The 26,709-nt window shown below is 42.3% G+C and overlaps 1 protein-coding gene across 3 annotated transcripts in view; it reads left to right on the top strand.

The window, feature by feature from the left end:
• Window positions 1-26,709, top strand: part of DYNC2H1 (dynein cytoplasmic 2 heavy chain 1) — a 421,699-nt gene that overhangs the window by 20,094 nt on the left and 374,896 nt on the right. For all 3 annotated transcript variants that reach the window (XR_007770188.1, XM_050927645.1, XM_050927637.1), the window contains exons 11-20: window positions 2,691-2,866; window positions 4,514-4,709; window positions 6,464-6,559; window positions 16,288-16,440; window positions 16,558-16,656; window positions 20,194-20,333; window positions 20,420-20,648; window positions 21,344-21,471; window positions 22,459-22,574; window positions 23,248-23,375. Coding sequence is in view for 2 of the 3 variants with exons in the window: in XM_050927645.1 (XP_050783602.1) it covers window positions 2,691-2,866; window positions 4,514-4,709; window positions 6,464-6,559; window positions 16,288-16,440; window positions 16,558-16,656; window positions 20,194-20,333; window positions 20,420-20,648; window positions 21,344-21,471; window positions 22,459-22,574; window positions 23,248-23,375 (1,461 nt within the window). In the remaining variant the exon portion in view is untranslated. The remainder of the gene's footprint in view (window positions 1-2,690; window positions 2,867-4,513; window positions 4,710-6,463; window positions 6,560-16,287; window positions 16,441-16,557; window positions 16,657-20,193; window positions 20,334-20,419; window positions 20,649-21,343; window positions 21,472-22,458; window positions 22,575-23,247; window positions 23,376-26,709) is intronic.

Here is a 26,709-nt window from a genome sequence, read left to right as displayed (position 1 = left end):
TAAGTGGTAGGCATACAAGAACTGAGATGGTCACCAAAGAAAATAAAAATGTGCAGTCAATCTATATTCTATAAACTAAACCGGATTGAATCAGGCGCTATTCTCGCCCCACTGGATGTTATAGTCCTTAATGCGCAGATTCCCTCCTGAAGTCTGGACAAGACTCCTCAGATGATCTTAATCTTCTTGGCATCCCGGTTGTTTCCAGTGTAGGTGGTTAGAGGAGAAAGGGCCTTGTCTGCTTCAACTGTCCTTTATTTTATACCCTTGGCCCATGTACCTGGCAGACACTAGCCAAGGCATGTCCTGGTGGGCTTTGCTGAGTCACAGTGAAAGATCAGTTCCGTTGGTATGGTGCTTGCATAGTTGAGTCACACAGTTGATTAATGTGTAGTCAGCACCCCACCTGGGCAGGGATCTTTTGCATGCCACTAGCAAACTTCAGCATATTTCAATAACAACCATATAGCACAATCTCATAACTTTTTATACACATACACATACTGAGACAGAACAAGCAGTTTCATCAGATCATGACCTTTCATATACTACCTTACACAGCATGCTTTGTATGATATATCACAACCATATATGAATAATGAATATGGGGGTTACAGGGTGTCATTATGAGGTACAGTGGTTCTTAGGCCATACCCTACATTTTTTCTTAAAATAGTTTCTAAGATTCGTGTAAATCAAACTATTAATATACTGGTGTTCTTTCCAAAGCCTCATTCATCTAAAAGGGAGGCCAGGTTACATTTGTTGGATGTCAAGACAGTACTATCGTACTACTTAGATAGAAGAAGACTTAAAACTCTTTTTTCTAAGTTTGTTTCGTATGCTGGTAACTCAAAGGGAAAGACATGTCATCTCAGTTCCTGTCTAGGTGGTTTAGACAGTGCATTGAAGAGTGTTATAGACTGAGGAGCTTCTCTTCCCATTCCTACTCTGCTTAGAGTTCATTCTACTAGGGCAGTAGCTGTGTCTACAGCTTTTATAAATATTCCCTTGAGATATGCAGAGCTGCTAAGTGGTTTACTATTCACACATTCGTGAAGCCTTGCACTTTGGATATGGCATCCAAGATGGATGCCCAGTTTCGTAGAGCGTTACTCCAATCTCTGTTTAATTAGAACTCTGCACCCCTCCATCCAATTTACTCTACTGCTTGCCAAACTACCCCAAGAGTGCTAATATGCAGAGAATACTCAAAGAAGAATTTAAGATTACCTATTTGTAACCAGAGTTCTTTGAGATGGACTCTGCAAATTCATAGTCCTTCCACCTTCTCCACTCCTCCAGAGTCCAAATTAAAATATCAGTGGTTTTCCGCTTTAGTGGTAGAAGAAACTGAGGTGGTAACTGTGCCACACCCCCTTTATACTCATATGCTTAAAACACGCTTAAGCGCTAGACAGGGAGAGTGAGGAAGCATGGTCACCTAGTGGTCACTGCTACTAATTTCTACCATCCTGCTGCACAGTTTGGTGCAGGTCCCCAGAGAATGAATATGCAGATTTCACTTGAAGAACCTGGTTACAAGTTACCTTCATTTATTCCCCTGACCAAAACAAGCTGCAGGGGCCCAAAGGCCTTTCCTCTTGTGTCTCATTCCGCCTGTTCTAGGACCAGGTTTAAAACAAATAAAAGGAAGTTCTTCACACAGCGCACAGTCAACTTGTGGAACTCCTTCCCTGAGGAGGTTGTGAAGGCTAGGACTATAACAGCATTTAAAAGGGAACTGGATAAATTAATGGTGGTTAAGTCCATAAATGGCTATTATCCAGGATGAGTAAGGAATGGTGTCCCTAGCCTCTGTTTGTCAGAGGGTGGAGATGGATGGGAGGAGAGAGATCACTTGATCATTGCCTGTTAGGTTCACTCCCTCTGGGGCATCTGGCATTGGCCACTGTTGGTAGACAGATACTGGGCTAGATGGACCTTTGGTCTGACCCGGTACGGCCGTTCTTATGTTCAGCCCCAGGAACCAAATTCCTTCCTGAAGCTCCACTCCAACTAAGCCATCTCAGTTCTTTATAAGAATCACCCACTCCTTCCTAGCTGGATCTGATAATCAAATAGGGGTAGATCACCATGTTCTACCAATATTAAAGGGTTTCTGTTAACCTTCCTCACAGTCCGTCATCTGCACCACTTCACTGTACTCTGTGCTTGGGCCTCTAGTGCAAATTTCAAAGCCCACTGGCAGGTTCCCTTGATTTTGACAAAATCCTGTTCCTTAAGATTTTGAGTGTTCATTGAGGTCTTTAGGTAACTGCAGCTGTGCTCTTTTTTAAAATTTGTAAATGGAAGGTTTGTATGTAGTGTTGATATCTTTTAATATTTGGCTTTTAATGGTCAGTGTTTGGAGTTTATACTAGAGTAAGTGATTACAGTATGTTCATATTAGATTAAAAAAGAACTAATGTAAAGGGTGAAAAGGACCCTATGGGTAGGGACTGTGACATGTAATATCTGGTTATTAAAAAGGGAACACAAATGTTCCTTGAAAACCATGTGCTTTACCAAAAGTTTCCTTTCTTAGAGAACTCCACTTATAACAATTTGTCTTTAGATGTTTTGTGTTTTGCAAATAATTATTTTTGTAGTTATTATGATGTCTAAAATAAAAATACAATCCAGAAGTTATGCCCCTTTCATCGTTGACAAATGGGATTGTGTTTAAGGTAAATGATGCCATCAAGATTGCAGAGGCTCTTCTTTCTGACTTATCTGGATTTCAAACATTCCGTCAAAATGCAGATGATCTTTTAGAACAGTTGAAGGTTTACGAACAAGAACAATTTGATGGTTGGTCCAGGGACATTCAGTCAGGTTTGTCGAATCCCCGGTCAGGACTTTGGTAAGTATAAAATATTGTATGCAGTAAGAACTATTACCAAAGTCTGTATTACAATGTAATCTAAAAAGAGCTGATGAAGACCTATACAGTGAAGCTCTGGTGTAGAAGAGAGAATAAATAAGAGAAATAAAATAAGGCAGTTCACAGCCACATCATTTTTGTGGATTGTATCAGACTTGGTTGGTAAAGCAAAATGAAATACGTTTGGGAATATTTTTATTATTATTTTTATTTGTTATTTGTATTACAGTAGTTCTTAGTGGCTGAATGAGATTGGAGTCCCATTGTGCTAGTTGCTAGACAAATATAGGATAACAGGTCATCAGTGTCCCTTAGAGCTCACAATCTAGATAGACAAGGCAGACAGAAGATGGATTGAGAAAAGCAGTTAAAATACTCATTCATGACATTATCTTTAAAATCATGAGATTTAAAAAAAAATGTGGGGGTGGGCAGTTCTTTTTATTTACCTTCTGTTTTTTGAACCCGAAGACACACTTGGATTACTCCTTCAAGCTTTCCTCTGTAAACATGAGGGCTACCAACTGAATTTGAAAAAAAATGAAAGATGAGATTCTCACATTTCACATAAGAGTTGGCAGCAGTGAAGAGTTACAACAAACAAGCCAAATGAACAGTGTGATGCCTGGCAAACATCTTGTTTCTTAGCTTCACAAGGTTTTGCTTTTTGTTAGGCTTTTTTTAAAATGGGTTTGTTGAGAGAGGAATAGCTAAATCGAAAATGAGAGAGGAGGCATTGAAGAGAGGGTGGCAAGGATAATGAGTCAGAGGAAAGAGGGTGGGAAAAGGAGGAAGGGTTGCATGGAGGGCAAAAGGAGTAAAGCTGAAGAGAAATGACCTGAGGTGCTCTGGGAGAGGGTCAGCACAAAGAGCCAGTTAGCACAGGAGTGAGATTTTCAAATCCAAAAACTGAAGATAGTCTGATGACATTATCAGTGTCTGACAGTATGCTGCAAATGCTTCTGCTAGCTTGCATCTATGCCCCTTGGTTGGTTCTCATAGAATAATAGACTTTAAGGCCCTCTCCTTTCCATGAGCAGAAATGACTGAGGAACCCTTGTGTCCCCAAAAGGTGGGATGTCCTCTCTGCACAGTTCTAGGTGTAGGGGATTTTTTTGGGAAAAATAGATCTCATCTTTTCTTCCTCCACCAGTGTTGCTGTATCTGATGCAAATGTTTCTGTATCTGCTTCTGCTGGTCCGCGTCTCTGATCCTCAGGCTGGCTCTGCCCTGGAATTTCTCTCTTCCTCCATCTCACATGGTTGAGTGGAGGGATAGTGTCATGTGAGCCCTTTCACATTCAGACTGGAAGTCCCTTGCATGGTTCTGAATCCAAAGAGTGATCAGAGTAGCCCTGGCTGGGAACTAAAGAAACAGGGTGTATTATAACATGCCTGACAATCTTCTGAGTAAAAACAAATTTTAAAATGAAGTTCTGTTATGTGTTGCCCTTGTTGCTAGTCTTCAGAGGTTTTGGATAGAGGTTGCTGGATTAACACATAGAATCATAGAATTAACAACTTTAAAATAAAAAATAGTCAGAAAAAAAGTAAATGTTATCCAGAATTTTGGAAAGGATCCTGGACAAATCATACTTGGTAATTTTTAATATTAATTTTGGTTTAGCATGCAAGCTAGTAGTCCTATTATGGAGCTGGATCATTGTGATGGAGAATTAAAAATACATTATTCGGATCGTTTGGTGACTCTCCTAAGAGAAGTGCGTCAGTTATCTGCACTTGGCTTTGTTATTCCTGCTAAAATACAGCAAGTTGCAAACACTGCACAAAAATTCTGCAAGCAAGCAGTTATCCTCAAGCAGGTATGAGATGATAAACTATAACCACTATCTGTACTGATTTCTATGTATTAATGGTAGAGTATTTCCAGACCATTATATTGTCATTATGATTATCAGGCTAATAAACTTTCTGCTATAATCCTTTATCTTTATTAAAGCTACAATGTGTTTCTTGAACAATTTAATAACATTGAATGACGATAATATTGGAAATAAATGTAAGCCTAAAAACTGAACAAAAATAAAGAAATACACGCACACAAATGTTTAGTGCAGTATTAAAAATTAACCTGTTTTTGAACATGCATCTGAGGAAGTGGGTATTCACCCACGAAAGCTCATGCTCCAAAACGTCTGTTAGTCTATAAGGTGCCACAGGATTCTTTGCTGCTTTTACAGATCCAGACTAACACGGCTACCCTCTGATACCTGTTTTTGAAATTGACTATGAGATATTACAATAAAGAGAGCCATTAGCAATTTTCCACTTAAGGTAAATATAACCTCTTTAGGTGCAAACTTATAATGGTGGCTTGGAAACTTGATGGCTCCCATTAACTAGGACAATTGACTCTGTTTACTTGTAAGCCTTCCTGTATATGTAGATGCCAGCCAGTAAGTAATGAAGTCTCACAGGACATCTGAACGTGTCACATGATACTGGAATCCATCTTAAATCTGGTGCTTTTCCATTTAGAAGGAAGGGTGGGAACCCAGAGACAAAGGATTCCCGCCTTGTGCCAAAGATATAAAAGGGAGTGGAACAGAACAAAGGAGGCTGCCAGTCATGAGAAATCCCCTAGTTACCACCTGAGCTGGAACTAACAAGAACTTTACCAGGGGAAAGGATTGGGCCCAGACTAGACGGGAGTCTAGTCTGTGAAAGAAGGATATTGGAACATCTCTGAGATTTACCTGTATACAGTTTATTAATGTATTAGGCTTAGACTTGTGTGTGTTGTTTTATTTTGCTTGGTAACTTACTTTATGCTGTCTGTTATTTCTTGAAACTACTTAAATCCTACTTTTCATTCTTAATAAAATCACTTTTGTTTATTATTGAACCCAGAGTATGTGATTAATACCTGGGTGAGCGAACAGCTGTGCATATCTCTCTATCAGTATTATAGAGCATGGACAATTTATAAGTTTACCCTATATAAGCTTTATACAGAGCAAAATAGTTTTATTTGGGGTTTGGATCCCATTGGGTACTGGGTGTCTGGGTGCTGGAAAAAGGTGACTTGCTGAGCAGTTTTTGGTTAAAGTCTGCAGCTTTGGGGGCATGGACCAGACCTGGGTCTGTGTTGCAGCAGACTAGTGTGTCTGGCTCAACAAGGAAGGGTTCTAGAGTCCCAAGCTTGCAGTGGAAAACAGGCTCAGAGGTCATTCCAGCACGTCAGGTGACAGTCCCAAGGGGTCTCTGTGACTGAACCCGTCACACCACACATCCAATATTTTGTGTTCTATTGCAAGGAATAAGGTGTGATTGCGTTTACTGGAAGGTCTGTGGCAACCAGCAAAATCTTCTGGTCAAATCCATCTTATAATTGCTAGGGCCAGTCACTAAAGGGAGACATGATCACATGTTCTAAAATGGCATGTTATATATACTTGTTAAATATCTTATTAACAATCATATTGATAAAATGTAAGTCTTGAAAATATTGAAATTGGCAATGCTCTCCGGAATATATTACAAGTATTAAAAACTATTGGCATATAAATGGAAATATGCTGTTTATATATAACAGTAAATCGTGTCTGTTTTATAGGTGGCACATTTTTACAATTCAATTGATCAACAAATGATTCAGAGTCAGAAGCCAATGATGTTACAGTCTGCCTTAGCATTTGAACAGATAATTAAGGTAAAGGAATCCTTCTTTGTTGCTTTAAGCTTTGGCAATGTATTTCATGTGCTGTTATCTTTTTGTGAATATTTATTAGCCTATTGATTTTATCACTGCAGAACATCTCTGCAGAACAGATTTTATAACTGACTGAGAACATCTCTTTCATCTGCATTTAGCTAGACAATTATGACCATTTCTTTCAGATATGGTTCTTTCCGCAGTTACTTATGCCTCTTTTACCTCCATATTTGATTATTTTATTGTGCTTTTTACTCTTAAAGACCAGTTGGAAGTTACAGATGGGGCAGAATGTGGCTGTGTACTTCAGTAATGGTGGTGATATAAACAATATTACAGTAGTTTTCAGAAATTTGCACTGGTTTCCTATTTATTTTCAGGTGTGTCAGGGTTCCTTTCCCACTCTAAACTCTAGGGTACAGATGTAGGGACTCGCATGAGAGACTCGCTAAGCTTATTTTTACCAGCTTAGGTTAAAAACTTTCCCAAGGCACAAATTCCACCTTGTCCTTGAACAGAATGCTGCCACCACCAAGTGAGTTAGACAAAGATTCAGAAAAAGGACCACTTGGAGTTCCTGTTTCCCCAAAATATCTCCCCAAGCCCTGCATCCCCTTTCCTGAGGAGACTTGAGAATACTCTACCAACCAGCTGGGTAAGAAGGTGAGCATAGACCAGACCCAGATTCTAAAAAAACCAGACTTCATTATAAAGAAAGAAAAGGGAAAAGAATCACCTCTGTAGAATCAGTATGGTAAGTACTTTTACAGAATAACAAAAGATTCAAAAACAGAGAGAATTGCTGCTCTAGGCAAAACTTTCAAGTTACAAAAGCAGGAATAAACCTCCCCCTTAGCACAGGGAAAATTCACAAGCTAAACCAAAAGATAATCGAACGCATTTCTTTGCTATTACTTACTATTTCTGCAATACTAGATGCTTAGTCCAGATATACTTAAGGAGATGTATTTTTCCTGCCCTGGTTCTTTGCTGACAAAGACACAAGCAAAAACCTTTCCCCACAGATTTGAAAGTATCTTTTCTCCTTATTGTTCCTTTTGTTCAGGTGCCAACCAGGTTATCTGAGCTTCTTAACCCTTTACAGGTAAAAGAGGAATTAACCCTTTACAGGGCAAAAGGGATTTTATGCTGCCTGAAGCTGTATGTTTATGACAAGTTGCAATTCAAGATTAGTGTTGAACTATAAAGCACTACAGTATATGATTTGGGTCCTAGTTTTCCAGGAGGCGCTCTATTTATCATTATGACTGTTGAGGTCAACTGAGGACAGGCCTCAGATTTGAACATTTTGAGGCTGGCGGCAGATTATTCTTCTTGAATGACTTATTAGTGCTCTTCCTGTAAGGGCAAAATAGCTTAATTTTGTTTCCCTTTAGGGCATTCTGTCAGGTCCACATAGTTACCAAGGTCTTTACTTGGTGTGCATGTGTATGGTGGGGAGGCTTGCAGGTGATGCCTATAAGGGCCAACTTGGGGTAAAAGTGTAATTTGTTATGTCTTGACATATCATGTATATTATTTGAATTTTTATGAACATGTGGCCAGAGAATGGGTGGTATATATTTTACACATATAAAAATAAGTAAAATATATCATGTGCATGTCCTTTCAACCTTTTGCTGGTTTTGAGAATAGAGAGATACGTGAGTCTGTACCTTCTGTGGAGTATTTCTTCTTTAACAGTTTTTGTCTATTTAGTACATATAATACATATATGTGTTTTTTATTCTTTAAATTAATTAAAAGGAATAGTTTAACTCTTATGTCTCTAAAAACGTAGATCATAAAAAATGTGGCTTTTGGAATTCTCTCCCTCTTTAGGTTTATTATTTCTGAGACTATTTTGGACTGTTTGAAAATATACAGCTTATAATTTTAGATGGAAGAATTAAAAATTCTCTGTATGCATTTGTTTTTTCACTTATGGATACTATTTGTTACTCTGGGTTAATGGTCAAAGACTTAAATATTTTTGTTTTGTGAACCAAGGTGTTGGTTTACAGTTGATTAAGAAGAAGTTCACCATTTTTTAAAGGATGTACTAGAACCTTATTTTAAGGAGTTTGAAATATAGAGGGATTTTTAGAAAGTGTCCGAATTGGTGACATTCATGTATTTTTTTTTTCTTTTCTTCCTCCCCATTCCCTACTTTAAAGGGACACTATCACTTTAAAACTTTACCCTACTGTCTGAATTTATTTAACATAGCACTGGTGCAGATAACTCTTGAGATTACTATAAGGGAAAGACTGAAGAATTTTTTCCTCTATTTTTGCTGTTTATTTACTTCATTCATTGACAAGCATTTTGTACATCATGAGTTTCACTGTTTCTTAGGTATAGTCTGGTATGATCCTCTGTTCTGCTTGGGCCCCTTTATGCTGTGAAAAGGGCCTGAGTGCTGCAAAGAGGCTCTAAGGGCCTCATATCTAATTAAGGAAGGTTCCCCAGTGCAAGCATTGTTGAAAGCAGCTGGAACGCTGCCTCCAGAGAACCCCTCACAAGCCCTGGCATAGCTAGGGACAGGAGGGACATGTTAGGGGTGGGGTCACAGCATGAAGTGTTGCAGAGATTGGCTCATAAGGCTGTCATAAACAGATAGCTAAGGGTTAATGTCTTTTTCACCTGAAGCACCTGACCAGAGGACCAATCAGGAAACCGGATTTTTTCAACTCTGGGTGGAGGGAAGTTTGTTTCTGAGTCTTTTGTCTGTCTGCCTGCTTTCTCTGAGCTTTGGAGAAGTAGTTTCTGCTTTCTAATCTTCTGTTTCCAAGTTGTAAGGACAAAGAGATCAAATAGTGAGTTATATGATTTCTTTTCTTTGGTATTTACATGTCTATAGTGGCTGGAGTGCTTTGATTTGTATTCTTTTTGAATAAGGCTGTTTATTCAATATTCTTTTAAGCAATTGACCCTGTATGTGTCACCTTAATACAGAGAGACCATTTGTATGTATTTTTTTTATATAAAGCTTTCTTTTTGAGACCTGTTGGAGTTTTCTTTTGTGGGAAACTTCAGGGAAATTGAGTCTGTACTCACCAGGGAATTGGTGGGAGGAAGAAGTCAGAGGGAGATCTGTGTGTGTGTTAGATTTACTAGTCTGATTTTGCATTCCGTCTGGGTGAAGAGGAAAGTGCTTTTGTTTCCAGGACTGGGAACGGAGAGGGGGAGTCACTCTGTTTGGATTCACAGAGCTTGTGTCTGTGTATCTCTCCAGGAGCACCTGGAGGGGGGAAGGGAAAAAGGATTATTTCCCTTTGTTGTGAGACTCAAGGGATTTGGGTCTTGGGGGTCCCCAGGGAAGGGTTTAGGGGGGACCAGAGTGCCCCAAAACACTCTAATTTTTTGGGTGGTGGCAGCAAGTACCAACTCCAAGCTGGTAACTAAGCTTGGAGGTTTTCATGCTAACCCCCATATTTTGGACGCTAAGGTCCAAATCTGGGACTAAGTTATGACATGGTGTGCAGTGGTGAGATAGAATCCAGAAGCCAGTAGGAATATTATATTTTTCTTTTCTCTGCTAGGGACTTTTTAGCAGAGAGGGTTTGGTTTTCAAAGAAACCAGAGAGAATTTTTTTTTCTGCTCTCTCTGGCAGTTTGTGGCTTGCATATTAAGCAAGAAGCCATTAAGGAGCTGTTACAGGTCTTTTGTCATGCAATAGCACTCCCATTAGGAGTCAAATACCAGCACTATATACATGCAAATAAAGTGGTTTTTCTAGTTTACGCTAGAGGAAGAAAAGGAAATAAGCACTGTTGCTAGGCAGACTTCAGGAGGCAACAGAGAACCTGCAGTTCTGAAGATAAACACCGGAGGGCATCCCAACACAGGAAAACAGAAACCATGTCTACCAAGACAAAAATGGAGGCCGAAAAACAAATCAAAGAAGCTGAACACAGGCGACAACTGGAAAAAAGACAAAAATAGGTGGAGCTGAAAGAAAAGGAAGAAAGCATCAAACTGGTAGCCTACCAAAGAGAACAGGCAGCCAAAGAGGCAGCACACCAAAGAAAACTAGAAGAAGAAGAGGTGGCCCACCGAAGGAAACAAGCAGAAGAAGAGGTGGCCCACAAAAGGAAACAAGAAGAAAAAGAGGCGGCCCACTGCCGAGAAATGGAAAAACAACAAAAAGAAAATGAAGAAAAGGAAAAACAGAGAAAACATGAACTGGACTTAGCGCAAGCTGGGCTGCATGTGCCAGCCAATCCTAACAACCCTTCGCCAATTATGGTTCCACACCACAGAAAATTTCCCACCTACAAGGCAGGTGATGACACCGAGGCCTTCTTGGAAAATTTTGAAAGAGCCTGTCTTGGGTACAGCATCCCTGAAGACCAGTACATGGTAGAATTGAGGCCACAGCTCAGTGGACCTTTAGCAGAGGTGGCAGCTGAAATGCCTAAGCAGCAAATGAATGACTATAAACTTTTTCAAACCAAGGCCAGATACAGAATGGGGATCACCCCGGATCATGCCCGTCGGCGCTTCAGAACCCAAAAGTGAAAACCAGATGTGTCATTTCCCAAACACGCCTACTACGTTGGGAAAAATTATGAGGCCTGGATATCAGGACACAATGTTAAAACCTTGGAAGAACTGCACCTCCTCATACAAATGGAGCAGTTCTTGGATGGTGTTCCTGAAGACATCACACGGTACATACAAGATGGAAAACCCAAAAATCTCGCTGAGGCGGGGGAGATTGGAGCCAGATGGATGGAAGTGGCAGAAAGCAAGAAAGCTACGGTCAAGGGGAACGAATACCCCAGGGGGCACACCGACCATAAACCCTACAACCGAGGACAGCCAAAGACCCCACATACAACCCAAGTAAAGCCACAGACGCCCTATTCTTCCACCTCACCAGTCTCCAGTAACTCACCTCGGCCCAGTGACCCATCAGATGGAAGATGCTTTAAGTGTAATGAACTGGGACATATCAAGGCCAACTGTCCAAAGAACACCATGCGAGTGCAATTCATTACACCACCATCACACCAAAGATCCCCAGGCCCGGATACCTCTCAAATACCCTTGGAGCGAAGGGAAAATTTGAGAGTGGGCGGAAAGAAGGTTACTGCGTGGAGAGACACGGGGGCACAAGTGTCAGCTATCCACCAATCCTTCGTTGACCCCAAATTCATCAACCCAAAGGCCAAAGTTACAATTTACCCCTTCATGTCACAAGCTGTAGACTTGCCTACAGCTGAACTGCCTGTCCAGTACAAAGGCTGGTCAGGAATGTGGACTTTTGCAGTCTATGACAATTATCCTATCCCCATGCTACTGGGGGAAGACTTGGCCAACCAGGTGAAGCGGGCCAAGAGAGTGGGAATGGTTACACGTAGCCAAACTAGGCAAGCTTCCAGACCCATTCCTGTTCCTGAGCCGTCCACAGACGCCCCGTCTGTGTTACCAGAGACCCAGACAGAGGTAGTGGACCCGGATTCCATGTCTACCACTGAAACAGCCACAGCACCTCCAGTCCCAGGCCCGGAACTGGAACAGCAACCAGAACCAGCAATTGCAACCCCATCTACAAACTCAACGCCAGAGGGCGCCAGCGAGCCAGAACTGGCAGAAACAACAGACAGCCATACCCAAAAGGCTCAGCCAGAGCCTGAAATACCCTCAGGTGCACCAGCGGAGAGCGGTTCACCAGCAACGGAAACAACCCCATCACCTACATCGCTTCCAGAGGGACCAAGCCCAAGTCCACAGTCTGAGAAAGAACTGGTGACCCCAGCCTCAAGGGAACAGTTCCAGACTGAGCAGGAAGCAGATGACAGCCTTCAGAAAGCATGGGCGGCGGCACGGAGCACCCCCACCGCCTCTCAGCTCTTCTAATCGATCCCGGTTTGTTATAGACCAAGGACTTTTATACAAGGAAATTCTTTCTGGTGGACACCGGGAAGAATGACAGCCGCAAAAACAGTTGGTGGTTCCCACTAAGTACCGGGGGAAGCTCTTAAGCTTAGCCCATGATCATCCCAGTGGCCATGCTGGGGTGAACAGAACCAAGGACCGGTTTGGGAAGTCCTTCCACTGGGAGGGGATGGGCAAGGACGTTGCCAAGTATGTCCGGTCTTGTGAGGTGTGCCAAAGAGTGGGAAAGCCTCAAGACCAGGTCAAGGCCCCTCTCCAGCCACTCCCCATAATTGAGGTCCCATTTCAGCGAGTAGCTGTGGATATTCTTGGTCCTTTCCCAAAAAAGACACCCAGAGGAAAGCAGTACGTACTGACTTTAGTGGACTTTGCTACTCGATGGCCGGAAGCAGTAGCTCTAGGCAACACCAGGGCTAACACTGTGTGCCTGGCCCTAACAGACATCTTTGCCAGGGTAGGTTGGCCCTCCGACATCCTTACAGATTCAGGGTCTAATTTCCTGGCAGGGACCATGGAAAAACTGTGGGAAACGCATGGGGTGAATCACTTGGTTGCCACCCCGTACCACCATCAAACAAATGGCCGGGTGGAAAGGTTCAATGGAACTTTGGGGGCCATGATACGAAAATTCATCAACAAATTCTCCAATGAGTGTCAAAAGGCCTTTACCCAACTTAAGGCAACGCTCATGTCTGACCCTGTACTCAGGGCCCCGGATTTTGACAAACCATTCCTAGTAACCACGGATGCATCTGAGGCCATGTCTACATCTAAAATTTTGCAGCGCTGGTTGTTACAGCTGTATTAGTACAGCTGTATAGGGCCAGCGCTGCAGAGTGGCCACACTTACAGCAACCAGCGCTGCAAGTGGTGTTAGATGTGGCCACACTGCAGCGCTGTTGGGCGGCTTCAAGGGGTTTCGGGGAACGCGAGAGCAAACCGGGAAAGGAGACCAGCTTCGCCGCGGTTTGCTCTCGCGTTCCGCGAACCACCCTGCAAACCGCAGGGAAGGAGACCTGCTTGCTCGGGTTCGGGGAACGCGAGAGCAAACCGGGAAAGGAGACCAGCTTCGCCGCGGTTTGCTCTCGCGTTCCGCGAACCACCGTGCAAACCGCAGGGAAGGAGACCTGCTTGTTCGGGGAACGCGAGAGCAAACCGCGGCGAAGCTGGTCTCCTTCCCTGGTTTGCTCTCGCGTTCCCCGAACCGCCGAGCAAGCAGGTCTCCTTCCCTGCGGTTTGCAGGGTGGTTCGCGGAACGCGAGAGCAAACCGCGGCGAAGCTGGTCTCCTTCCCCGGTTTGCTCTCGCGTTCCCGGAACCACCCTGCAAACCGCAGGGACGGAGACCTGCTTGCTCGGGGTTCGGGGAACGCGAGAGCAAGCCGGGGAAGGAGACCAGCTTGATTACCAGAGGCTTCCTCAGGTATGCTGGGATACCTGCTTATTCCACGGAGGTCAAGAAAAGCGCTGGTAAGTGTCTATACTTGATTACCAGCGCTGGATCACCAGCGCTGGATCCTCTACACCCGAGACAAAACGGGAGTACGGCCAGCGCTGCAAACAGGGAGTTGCAGCGCTGGTGGTGCCCTGCAGATGTGTACACCTCCTAAGTTGCAGCGCTGTAACTCCCTCACCAGCGCTGCAACTTTCTGATGTAGACAAGCCCTGAGCGTGGTATAGGAGCAGTGCTCATGCAGGAAGCAACAGATCACAACTTCCATCCTGTCGTGTTTCTCAGCAAGAAACTGTCTGAGAGGGAAAGTCACTGGTCAGTCAGTGAAAAGGAATGCTATGCCATTGTGTACGCCCTGGAAAAGCTACGCCCATATGTTTGGGGACGGCGGTTCCAACTACAAACTAACCATGCTGTACTAAAGTGGCTTCATACGGCCAAAGGGAACAACAAGAAACTTCTTCGTTGGAGTTTAGCTCTCCAAGATTTTGATTTTGAAATTCAGCACATCACAGGAGCTTCTAACAAAGTAGCTGATGCACTCTCCCTTGAGAGTTTCCCAGAATTCAGTAGTTAAAAAGTGTTCTTAAAATGTTAAAGTCTGTTAGTTATATACTTAGTGGTATATGTAAAGGTGCATGTGTTGTATTAATCTGTTTATTTTAAAGTTCTAGACGGAAATCGCCGCCAGTGAGCTTCCCCACTGTCTGCAATTTGTGGGGCGTGTCATAAACAGATAGCTAAGGGTTAATGTCTCTTTCACCTGAAGCACCTGACCAGAGGACCAATCAGGAAACCGGATTTTTTCAACTCTGGGTGGAGGGAAGTTTGTGTCTGAGTCTTTTGTCTGTCTGCCTGCTTTCTCTGAGCTTTGGAGAAGTAGTTTCTGCTTTCTAATCTTCTGTTTCCAAGTTGTAAGGACAAAGAGATCAAATAGTGAGCTATATGATTTCTTTTCTTTGGTATTTACATGTCTATAGTGGCTGGAGTGCTTTGATTTGTATTCTTTTTGAATAAGGCTGTTTATTCAATATTCTTTTAAGCAATTGACCCTGTATGTGTCACCTTAATACAGAGAGACCATTTGTATGTATTTTTTTTATATAAAGCTTTCTTTTTGAGACCTGTTGGAGTTTTCTTTTGTGGGAAACTTCAGGGAAATTGAGTCTGTACTCACCAGGGAATTGGTGGGAGGAAGAAGTCAGAGGGAGATCTGTGTGTGTGTTAGATTTACTAGTCTGATTTTGCATTCCGTCTGGGTGAAGAGGAAAGTGCTTTTGTTTCCAGGACTGGGAACGGAGAGGGGGAGTCACTCTGTTTGGATTCACAGAGCTTGTGTCTGTGTATCTCTCCAGGAGCACCTGGAGGGGGGAAGGGAAAAAGGATTATTTCCCTTTGTTGTGAGACTCAAGGGATTTGGGTCTTGGGGGTCCCCAGGGAAGGTTTTTCAGGGGGACCAGAGTGCCCCAAAACACTCTAATTTTTTGGGTGGTGGCAGCAAGTACCAGGTCCAAGCTGGTAACTAAGCTTGGAGGTTTTCATGCTAACCCCCATATTTTGGACGCTAAGGTCCAAATCTGGGACTAAAGTTATTGACAAAGGCAGTCTGGGGAGGCTACTGTAACTTAGACAGTCTTCCAGGAGTAGCTATAGGTTGCACTGGAGGTCTCTCCAGCCCCCCAAATGGCCCAAGATTGGAAGGCACAAAAGTGGCTTAAGGCCATTATGGCGCCTCTTCCCTGGGTTGCAGATCGTGTGCTGCATCTCTTGATTCAGGAATGTATTTAAAATCTCATGCAAGCTTGGGCCTTCTTCTATAATTTTTAAAATGTAACCTTAGCAAGACGTGTTCCAAAAAAACAAGGAAAACTACAAAAAAGTCTATGTCATCCGCGTAAACTGCAAGTCAGATTGTCTGTCTGAAAATAGAAGTTTTTACAATGTACTTTTGGACAGTTACTACTTTCATGGAGAAAGTGTAAATTTGGAGAAGTAAGTAGTTGTGGATCAGTTCATGGTTCACTCTGAGCAAAGATGCAAGGAAGCAGAGGGGATGTGTGGCATCTCTGTGGCATTCCAAGCTGTGCATATTGGCTATGTCCTCCATCTCTGTCAGGCTGCTGGGGAGTGGGCAGAGCCTTGATTCCTCCCCCCTTAACCCACTCACTAGTTTAGTTACACCAGTGTGTTACAGAGCATATGCTGCGACAATATACTCCTTCCTGAAGCAGCAGGGAGAGAGTGAGATAGATTAACTCCAAGTCACAATTTCCTTCTGAGGATGTCCCTTACTATGGACTAGATTGCAAACTGATTATTTAGCTCTACATTTGTCATTAAACCTTGAAATATTTTCTTTCCCCCAGCATTCGAAAGCTGGCTCTGGGGGAAAGACACAGATAACGTGGGATAACCCTAAAGAATTAGAAGCATATATTCAGAAACTACAAGCTGCTGCTGAACGGCTTTCCACTGAAAACAGAAAACTAAGAAAGTGGCATACTAACTTCATTGAAAAGGTATGTTTTAATAATGAAACTGAAATAACATTTTCTGAACTGTGTTTTCTTCCATTTTCATTGATGACAAATTAATAGTACAATATTTAGCACATTTAAATTTCTTTCTTTTAAAAGGTTGTAGTTCTCATGAACATTGATCTACTGCGGCAGCAGCAGCGTTGGAAGGATGGACTACAGGAACTAAGAACTGGTTTTGCCAGCCTTGAGTCACAGGCATGGTTTCATTATTGTATTGTAGGCTATGAAGTAATTTTAAATGGAATTTTCAGTAATGAAGTATTAATAACAAAAATGCAAAGGTGAACTACAAGGCTTTTGTTCCAAAAATCTAAGATCCCAAGGCAGCACAGGATGTATGTGTAGACTTTAAATTTAGACGTGCATTTACTTTTTAAATCAGTGGTCTCCAACCTTTTTACACCCAAGATCCCTTTTTGAATTTAAGGGCAACCCAGGATCTACTCTGCCACTTCCCTGAGGCCCCGCCCCTTTCCCGAAGCCCCGCTCCACTCACTCCATCCCCCCCCTTTCTGTCACTCGCTCTCCCCCACCCTCACTCACTTTCACTGGGCTAGAGTAGGGGTTTGGGACGGGGTGCGGGCTCTGGGCTGGGGCTGAGGGGCTTGTAATGTGGGAGGGGGCTCTGAGCTAAGCCTGGGACAGGGGGTTGGGGAGCAGGAGGAGGTGAGGGGTACAAGCTCTGGGAGGGAGTTTGGGTGCAGGAGGGGGCTCTGGAGTGGGGCAGGGTTGGGGTGCAGGAGAGGGTACAGTATGCTGGCTCTGGGAGTGGGATCAGGGCTGGGGCAGGAGGTTGGGGTGCAGAAGGGGGCATGGGGTGCTGGCTCCAGGAGGGGGCACAGAACTGGTTTGGGGTGCTGGCTCTGGGAGGGGGCTCACGGTTGGCGCTTGGGGTACAGGAGGAGGTTCAGGGTGCAGGAGGCAGTTTGGAGTGCTGGCTCCAGGAGAGGGGTCAGGGTTGGAGATTGGGGTGCAGGAGGGCATATGGGGTGCTGGCTCCAGGAAGGGCTCAGGGCTAGGGTGCAGGAAGGGGTTCAGGGTGCAGGAGGGTGTTTGGGATGCCGGCTCTGGGAGAGGGCTCAGGGCTAGGGGTTGGGGTATGGCCTCTCGCCGGGCAGCACTTACTCCAGTGGCTCCCAGTCAGTGAGGCAGCGTGACTGCCACTAGGGCAGGCTCCCTGCCCACCTTGACCCCACACCACTCTTGGAAAACAGCAATGCGCCCCTGTGACCGCTGAGAAGGGGCAGGCAGTACGTGGATCCGTGCGCTGCCCCTCTCTGCAAGCACTGCCCCCGCAGCTCCCATTCACCAGTGCTTCCCATTCCCGGCCAATGGGAGCTGTGGTGGCGGTGCTTACAGATAGGAGCAGTGTGCGGAGGTGCGGAGAGAGGCCCCTGCCTCCCTCCCCGCCCGGGTCCGAGCTGGCTGCTTCTGGGAGTGGTGTGGGGCGGGGGAGGCCGGGAGCCTGTCTTAGTGGCAGCCCCACTGAGCAGCTAGATATCGCGATCGACTGGGAGATCCTCCAGGATCGACCAGTGGAACACAATCGACCGGTTGGTGACCACTGTTTTAAATAATGATGAGGTTTTTTTTCCCCTTCCTTACCTGCGAAGTACTAATTACACAGTACTATATTTTAACAATAAGAGTTGGTGACACTGCTATTACATAAGCCAAAGCAAGGAATGCTCTTTTGAGATACAATTTAAGTCAAGGGGAGTTTTTCTATTGACATCAGCAGTTATGGGATTATACCCTTAAATGGTTGTGCACAATGGGGTTCTGGCCTCTAGATGTTACCATAATACTAATAAATAATTTAAATAATCAGAAAGTTCTGGTGACCTCAGCTGCACTAGAGTTCCTCCAGGATATTTGGTGGGGGTCCTAAAACCAAACATCAGAACAGGATAATGGTGTGACAGGCATATCAGACTCCCCAGCTGAGTATCACGTGTCAGAATTAATCAGATTGATAGATTAGAGAAGCCGTTGGCAGCCTTTTTAGTTGCCATTACCTCCAAAAGACAGGTTTTGAAATTAGTTCAATTATCTGTACAAGAACCAAACTGCTGTTGTCACCGCTCCAGAAACCTTTCTGCACAAGGTAAATTTTTCTTTTCACGGTCCCTGGGAAATAGTTTTCCCATCATTTGTTCCAAACCTTGGCACTCTCTTGGAAAGGTTGTGGCATAAATAGGAATTGCTAGAGCTCTAAAGTATACAGAGTATACACACCAATTTCCCCTGTTCATCTTATTCCATCCAAAATGGCAGGGTCTTAAGGCCTCTCTGCAGGCAAGATGTTAAAATCCTGTATCAGTTGACGTGCTGTGCATTTGGGAAACAATTCATGGAGAGAATTGGGGTTCCCTGTACAAGGTACTTAATTGCATTGGGAGAAGAAATAGTCTGAGCCTTATCCAAGGAAGATTTGCAAAGTGGGGTTCCATTCCTCCGCAGAACCATCCTTTAGTAGAAAGGTGCTTCAAATAATTCCTTAAATTACAAAGCTTTTGTATCATGTGGAGGGTACTTCCATTTCTGCTTATTATTATGCTGTAATAATAATTACAATTCTGCTTTGTCCTCTCCTTCCACTTCTGTGAATTACTGTTCACTACTTCCCATTTATTGTGTATGAGGAGAGTAGCTATGCAGCAGAATGAGAAATTTCTTATCTGATGATAATGTTCTTCCGGTTAACAACTCTCCTCATTCACCTCACCCTGGTGGACTGGTAAATGACCAGAATACAATTTGTAACATGTTAACATTTTTCTCTAAAGAGGAACTTAAAGACAATTGCCTCCTTAAGGTTACCATATACCATTTTAAATTGGTTTCTTAGTTAATGGAGTGTTTCTAGAGCTTTGGAAGAACTCTTCTGGGGGCCTTAGTTCAAGGGCAAGACTCAGACCTGGAAACTCCAGAAACAGCATTAGACTGTCTGAATTCCACAGGTGAGAGGAATAATCCATTTGTGATGAATGAGGAGAGAAACTGCTAACAAAAAGAATGATCAGTTAAGAAATTTATCATTCCTTTTGTCCTTTGAAAATTTGCTGCAATAGTGTGATTGGTTTACAAAGTAACTTTTTACTGACATTGAACTGCATTGCATGTTGTAGCTGTAGACTTCCTCACAGTGCAATCCAACAGATTCCAGTAAAATTCTCTTTAATCACTCCTACTAATGTGCTTTCATCCTGTAGAGACTGTCTTTAGTGACTAATGTCCTTGCTTTGAGAGACAAGATCTAAAATATATTTATTAAGAAATACTAATTCTTCAAATCACAGGATTTTCAAAAACAGGTACCTGAAGATAGGCTTCTAAATCATAGGAACATAGGTATGTTCATACCAGATCAGATCCCTGGCTCATCTAGTGCAGTATCCTGTCTCCAACTGTGGCCAGTACCAGATGCTTCAGAGGAAGGTGCAGGCACTCCACAGTAGACAGATGTGGGACAATCTGCTTCCATAAAAACCTCATCCTAACATGTAATAGAGTTTTTCTTAAGCCCTGAAGCATGAGATATTTTTATCTCTAACTCTTCGTTTGCACTAAGTGTTATAACACTTTTTCTTATTATCCACATAAACATCTAGTCCCTCTTTGAATCTTACTAAGTTCCTGGGCTCAGTGACATATTGTAGCACTAGTTCCACAGTCTCATTATGCACTGAGGAAAGATATGTAAATTAAATAAATGTTATTACATTTTAGGGTTTTCTTCCTCGTGATATGAAAGCATGGAGACAACACTGGAATCATCAACTCTATAAAGCTCTGGAGCATCAATATCAAATGGGTTTGGAGGCACTCAATGAGAATCTACCAGAAATAAATATTGATTTAACTTATAAGTAAGATATTTTTTCCTACTGTTAAAATATTATAGCTGGAAATTGTCTAAAATATTAATTTTTATATGGTTTGTTTCGCTTTCTAGACAAGGAAGATTACAATTCAAACCCCCTTTTGAAGAAGTACGAGCTAGATACTACAGAGAAATGAAGAGATTCATCTCCATTCCAAATCAGTTTAGAGGACTGAGTGAAACAGAAGAGGAGTCCATCTTCACTATTATGACTGAAAGAAATGCAAATGGATTTCTGACTACTTTCAGTAAAGCAGAGGATTTGTTCAGAAGACTGGCAGAAGTTTCAAACCAATTTAAGGTTTGTACGGTATTTTAATTGAGTCAGACTTTTTGTTTTAGACCTAATTACAATTATTTTTAGGGATGAATAATTTTAGATGAAGTGGAGCACTGATTTTTGTTAGTTTCCGTCATAGGTGCTGGAACTAGGGGTGCTGCAGCACCCCCTGGCTTGAAGTAGTTTCCATTATATACAGGGTCTACAATGTTGTTCAATGGCTCTAAGCACTCCCACTATAAAAATTGTTCCAGCACTCCTGGTCTCTGTACGTTCTGGTCCTAATTTAGCAAAGCACTTAACATAGGCTTAATTTTAAGCATATGAGTAAGTCCATCCCTAGTCAACAAAACCCTTAAGCACATGCGTACCTTGAAGTATATTTGTAGTTCCCGTTGAAGTCTTAATATTGTAAGAGACCGTACCCCTTGTTCAAGATTTGTTTTTCAGTATCACTAAAAAGTGTGGCCATGTTATACCAGTCTATGCCTTCTGATCTGAGCACAGACGAATGTAAAATAATTTTGTGTGAAGAAGAGAACCTCCAGTTGTTATGGTTAAAATGATTGAGTTGAAAGGATGCAAAATATTTTAAAAAATGATAGATTAAGAACATAAAAATATATTACTCTTTTTATTAATATTAATGTCAATTAATGCTTCATAATCTTAACATCTTACTTATTTTCTTCATAATCAAATACAATATTGAAAAGGAATGGATTATAATTGGGCAAGTAGATATGGAAACTCTGGTGGAGAAACATCTTTCTAGTGAACAAGATTGGGAAAAAAACTTTAAAGCATTAAAAGGGAAAGGGAAAGAAGTGGAACGCCTTCCAAGGTACAGTTTACCTAAACATTTTTGTGTATGAACAACGGATGCTTTCACTGGCCAATCATTCTAGTGTAAATAGCGTAATAGAAATATACATTTTATATGAGAAAAATTAAGCAGAATTTCAGCACTGCTTTTTAACATCTATGTACCTTTCTAATTTTTTTAACTCCTCCTTCTTCAGATTAGTATTACAGAACTTTTTGACTTTGAGTCCAGTCCAACTCCCATTGAAATCAGTTGAAAGACTCCCATTGACTTCATGGGAATTGAGTCAGGCCCTTATAGATTAAGGCCTGATCAAACACATACACTAGGCATAGTGCTTGCAGCTCTTAACAGTTGAATTTACTAAGTACTGTTCCAGTTAATAAGTACTTGAGACCTTTAGGGCCTGATGTTGCAAACACTTGTGCTCATGAGTAATTCATGCCTAAGTGTTTTTAGGATTCGGCCCTGAGGCCTTGATCCCACATTGAGATATGCCAGTGTGGACCCTTGTACTTGTGAATTCCCATCCATATGGATGTCAGTGCACTGCAAGAGTGCAGAAGTCTGGGTTAGCAGATACTGTTGCGGGATCAAGATCTGAAGCTCCAAACCTGCCAGTACTTAAATATGTACTTTACTTTGTTCATGTGTAGTAGATCCTTTGACTTTAGTGACAGTATTCATGTGTAAAGTTAAGTACATGCAGGGTCAGGGTCTTAGCTTGTAATTGCTTCCAGTAAAACTGTATATGCAGTGATTATAGTATTTGAACATAATTACATATAAAGACATTAAGCCACATTTATTTGTGTACTTCTATATAAACAATTTTCTGAGCAAAATATTAAACTGTAAAACTGAAAATATTAAAGATAATTTATAAAGTATTGAAATGACAGTTTTTAAAGTTTATTATATAATATATATCTTAATGAGCATATTGCCTCTAATCTTTTCTCTTTTTCTTTTATATTTTGGAATGTATCATACTGAATCTTGAAGCACCATCAAGATAGATTGTTTAATTGTAAATTGCAATCCTGTGAAGACTGTGATTGATGATCTTATTCAGAAGCTTTATGATGTTCTTGTTCTATCTTTAAGAAAGTCCATACAAGGTAAATAATTTTGAGCTACGGTGGTGGCTGGTTGGTGGTTTGTATTTTTTTTTTTACTTTTCCTTTTGTTGTGTTTGTTACATATAGTAACCTTTTTATTTAAAAAAAAATCTTTTATCCTTGGGAAGTGCCAAAGTTGTTTTGGAGCAAAAGTAGTATGTTTTTAGTTTTCCATTAAGGGCCTGATACAAAACCATCTACCACTCCTTCCTGCCCACCTGCTCTGAGAGAGCAAGGAGTATGTAACTGGACCCATAGCCTAGGTACCTGTGCAGAGGTAATTCTTATTCCCCCTTATTGCCCTGTTATCAATCTATCATGTTTATATGACTTTTATTGCTTTTATTGCTTTATTATCGGAAAACACAACGAGGAGTCCTTGTGGCACCTTAGAGACTAACACATTTATTTGAGCATAAGTATCCTCACAACAGCACTGTGAGGTAGGGAAGTGCTATTGTCTTCATTTTGTGGTTGGAAAACTGGAGTACAGAGTAAGTGGAATAGGGAATTAAGCCTGGGTCTCCACAGGCCCAGGTTAATCCTGTAACAACTGGACCATCTTTCATGCAGTCTAAGTGACCGTCTTGCACACATATTTATCCGATTTTAAGACTGATATCATGGATATTTTTATTTGTAATAATTTTGTTTTCCCATATTCTTTACATAGCTCATCTACATGATATTTCATCGTTTCTTACTGATGCCATGGAAGCATTAATAGTTAGGCCCCAGACTGTAGATGAAATTGGAGAAGATAACTTAAAGTATGGAAATTTACAAGAAAAAAAAGCAGAGGTAGGATTTTATTTGATCATAGTCAGGAAAATATCTAGGCAAAAAGTTTAGTCATGTTTAGTATGCCTGAGCAAAATACTTTTCAAAGTATTATTAGTAGAGTTTGTTACAACATTTTGTTGTTGTTGCTTTTAATGTTTTTCTTGCCATTCTTCCTTGTGTTTTCTACCATTTATTGTACTATTTGTTATACTGGTTCATATCACCACACCCCACTTACACAGCAAATTCAAAACCAGAGTGGTTTCCCAGGACCTTTAGACCAGGGGTAGGCAACCTATGGCACGGGTGCCGAAGGTGGCACGCGAGCTGATTTTTAGTGGCACTCACACTGCCTGGGTCCTGGCCATCAGTCCGGGGGGGCTCTGCATTTTAAATTTAATTTTAAATGAAGCTTCTTAAACATTTTAAAAACCTTATGTACTTTACGTACAACAATAGTTTAGTTATATATTATAGACTTATAGAAAGAGACCTTCTAAAAACGTTAAAATGTATGACTGGCACACGAAACCTTAAATTAGAGTGAATAAATGAAGATTCGGCACACCACTTCTGAAAGGTTGCCGATCCCTGCTTTAGACTATGATGATAACATTTGGCTTCTATTAAAATGGGGGAGGGGCAGATCTTAAGATCCTTTGATTAAATTTTAGCTTCATCTTTAAAAATCCTTGCTTCTTTAATATGATGCATATTTAGGCTGGTACCAATGGAAGGCCTAGTGGCAGCTGAGTTTTCTTCTGCAGACCACACATATGCAGGGAATGAACTCACCAGGAAGGTACCAAGTTGCTGAGAGTAAGAGAGAGAGCAAGCAAACTATATTGCAGGGCTTTGCTACTTAAAAATAACTTTTTAAAAAAATTATGGCAGGATCACCTCCCGTTTACATTTGCTACTGCATCTAAGAATGTTGGATAAATGTGATTCTGCTGAAGTGATTGTCAGTGAATTAATTAAAAACATTTACACTGAATTGTCATTATTAGTCTTCAACACCAAACACTTGATTGCAAAGAATGGGCGCGTCGCCCTTCTTTTACAGCTATTATTTCAGTCACTTTGCCTTCATACTCAGTAAGATAATACTGTATTGGTTTGACTTTGTTGTAATAACTAGAAATATATGTGTGTGTGTGTGTGTGTGTGTGAATATGTATGTACGTATATATTTTTTCAAATGAATACTTAAATTCTGTGGAATTTGTTTTGTGGAGGTGGTGGATATTGGAAAGGATTAAGCCTCCATAATCCATACTGTCCCTGAGTCTCTCAGTACCTGTTGTCTTCACTTCCTTGTGAAATGAATGCACACAAAACAGGACATTTTGGGACATATTCTCTAATGTCTTCTTCTACTTCAATTTTTCTGACTTTTATAGTGTTACTTAATCATAATTCTTGTAGTGATTTTTAACTGATTGGGCTTTTTTAGTGTATGAAAAAATAATCTCTGAAACAATCAGGTGACTTAATTTTTCTCCTTATGTGTTCTTCTTCTAATATATTAATAGATTTCCCATTTGTTCTCAACTTCTCTCCTCGTGCTTGCTGTTTTCATATGTATATATATATATTTTTTTTAAAGCTTTGATCCACGTGAGTGGATGCCTGTGCCTGTGGCCTGGTCTACACTACGCGTTTAAACCGAATTTAGCAGTGTTAAACCGATTTAACCCTGCACCTGTCCACACAACGAGGCCCTTTATATCGATATAAAGGGCTCTTTAAACCGGTTTCTGTACTCCTCCCCAACAAGAGGAGTAGCGCTGAAATCGGTATTGCCGTGTTGGATTAGGATTAGTGTGGCCGCAAATCAACGGTATTGGTCTCCGAGCGGTATTCCACAGTACACCATTGTGACCGCTCTGGAAAGCAGTCTGAACTTGGATGCACAGGCCAGGTAGACAGGAAAAGCCCCGCGAACTTTTGAATTTCATTTCCTGTTTGCCCAGCGTGGAGCTCTGATCAGCACGGGTGGCGATGCAGTCCCAAATCCAAAAAGAGCTCCAGCATGGACCATATGGGAGATACTGGATCTGATCACTGTATGGGGAGACAAATCTGTTCTATCAGAGCTCCGTTACAGAAGACGAAATGACAAAGCATTTGAAAAAATCTCCAGGCTATGATAGACAGAGGCCACAGCACAGTGCTGCGTGACAAGCCTAACGGAAAGCCAAAGAATCAAGTGGATGCTCATGGAGGGAGGGAGGGGGGACTGAGGACTCCAGCTATCCCACAGTCCCTGCAGTCTCTGAAAAGCATTTGCATTCTTGGCTGAGCTCCCAATGCCTGAAGGGTCAAAAACATTTTCCTGGGTGTTTCAGGGTATATGTCATCAATTTACACCCTTCCCCTCCCCCCCGAAAGAAAAGGGAAAAAAACCATTTCTCGCCTTTTTTCAATGTCACCATATGTCTACTGCATACTGCTGGTAGACAGGGTGCTGCAGTGCTGAACACCAGCATCCCCTTCCCGATGGCAGATGGTATAATATGACTGCTATCCATCGTCATCATCAGCCCGTGAGTGCTCCTGGCTGGCCTCGGTGAGGTCGGCCGGGGGCACCTGGGTAAAAATGGGAATGACTCCCGGTCATCCCCGGCAGATGGTACAGAACGGCTGGTAACTGTCTTCATCATAGCAACTGGAGGCTGAGCTCTATCAGCCCCCCCCTTTCTTGTCTAAAGAAAAGATTCTGTACTGCCTGGACTATCATAGCAGCTGGAGGCTTCCTCCCCCTCATTTTATCTCACTAAAAAGTCAGTGTTTCTTATTCCTGCATTCTTTATTACTTCATCACACAAATGGGGGGACACTACCATGGTAGCCCAGAAGGATTGGGGGAGGAGGGAAGCAACGGGTGGGGTTGTTGCAGGGGCACCCCCTAGATTGGCATGCAGCTCATCGTTTCTGCGGGATCTCTGGGGCTCTGACATGGAGTGGCTGTGCTCTCTGGTTCTTTAGTAGACTTGCCCCATATTCTAGGCAGGACTGACTCTATTTTTAGACAAAACATAAAGAAGGGAATGACCCGGGGAGTCATTCCCATTTTTGTCCATGCGCCCCCGGTCGACCTCAGCGAGGCCAGTCAGGAGCACCCATGACAGCAGCAGATGGTACAGAACAACTGATAATGGTCATCTCATCTCCAATTTACAATGGCATGGCAAACGGTGCAATAGGGATGGTAACTGTCTCTGCTACCTTGCAAAGGCAAATGAATGCTGCTGTGTAGCACTGCAGTACCGCATCTGTCAGCAGCATCCAGTACACATATGGTAACAGTGACAAAGGCAAAATGGGCTCCATGGTTGCCATGCTATGG

Source organism: Gopherus flavomarginatus, chromosome 1 (genome assembly GCF_025201925.1).
Source record: "Gopherus flavomarginatus isolate rGopFla2 chromosome 1, rGopFla2.mat.asm, whole genome shotgun sequence".
NCBI classification, from domain to species: Eukaryota; Metazoa; Chordata; order Testudines; family Testudinidae; genus Gopherus; species Gopherus flavomarginatus.
Note: the sequence above shows the minus strand (reverse complement) of the source record. Positions and strands in the feature narration are given on the sequence as shown.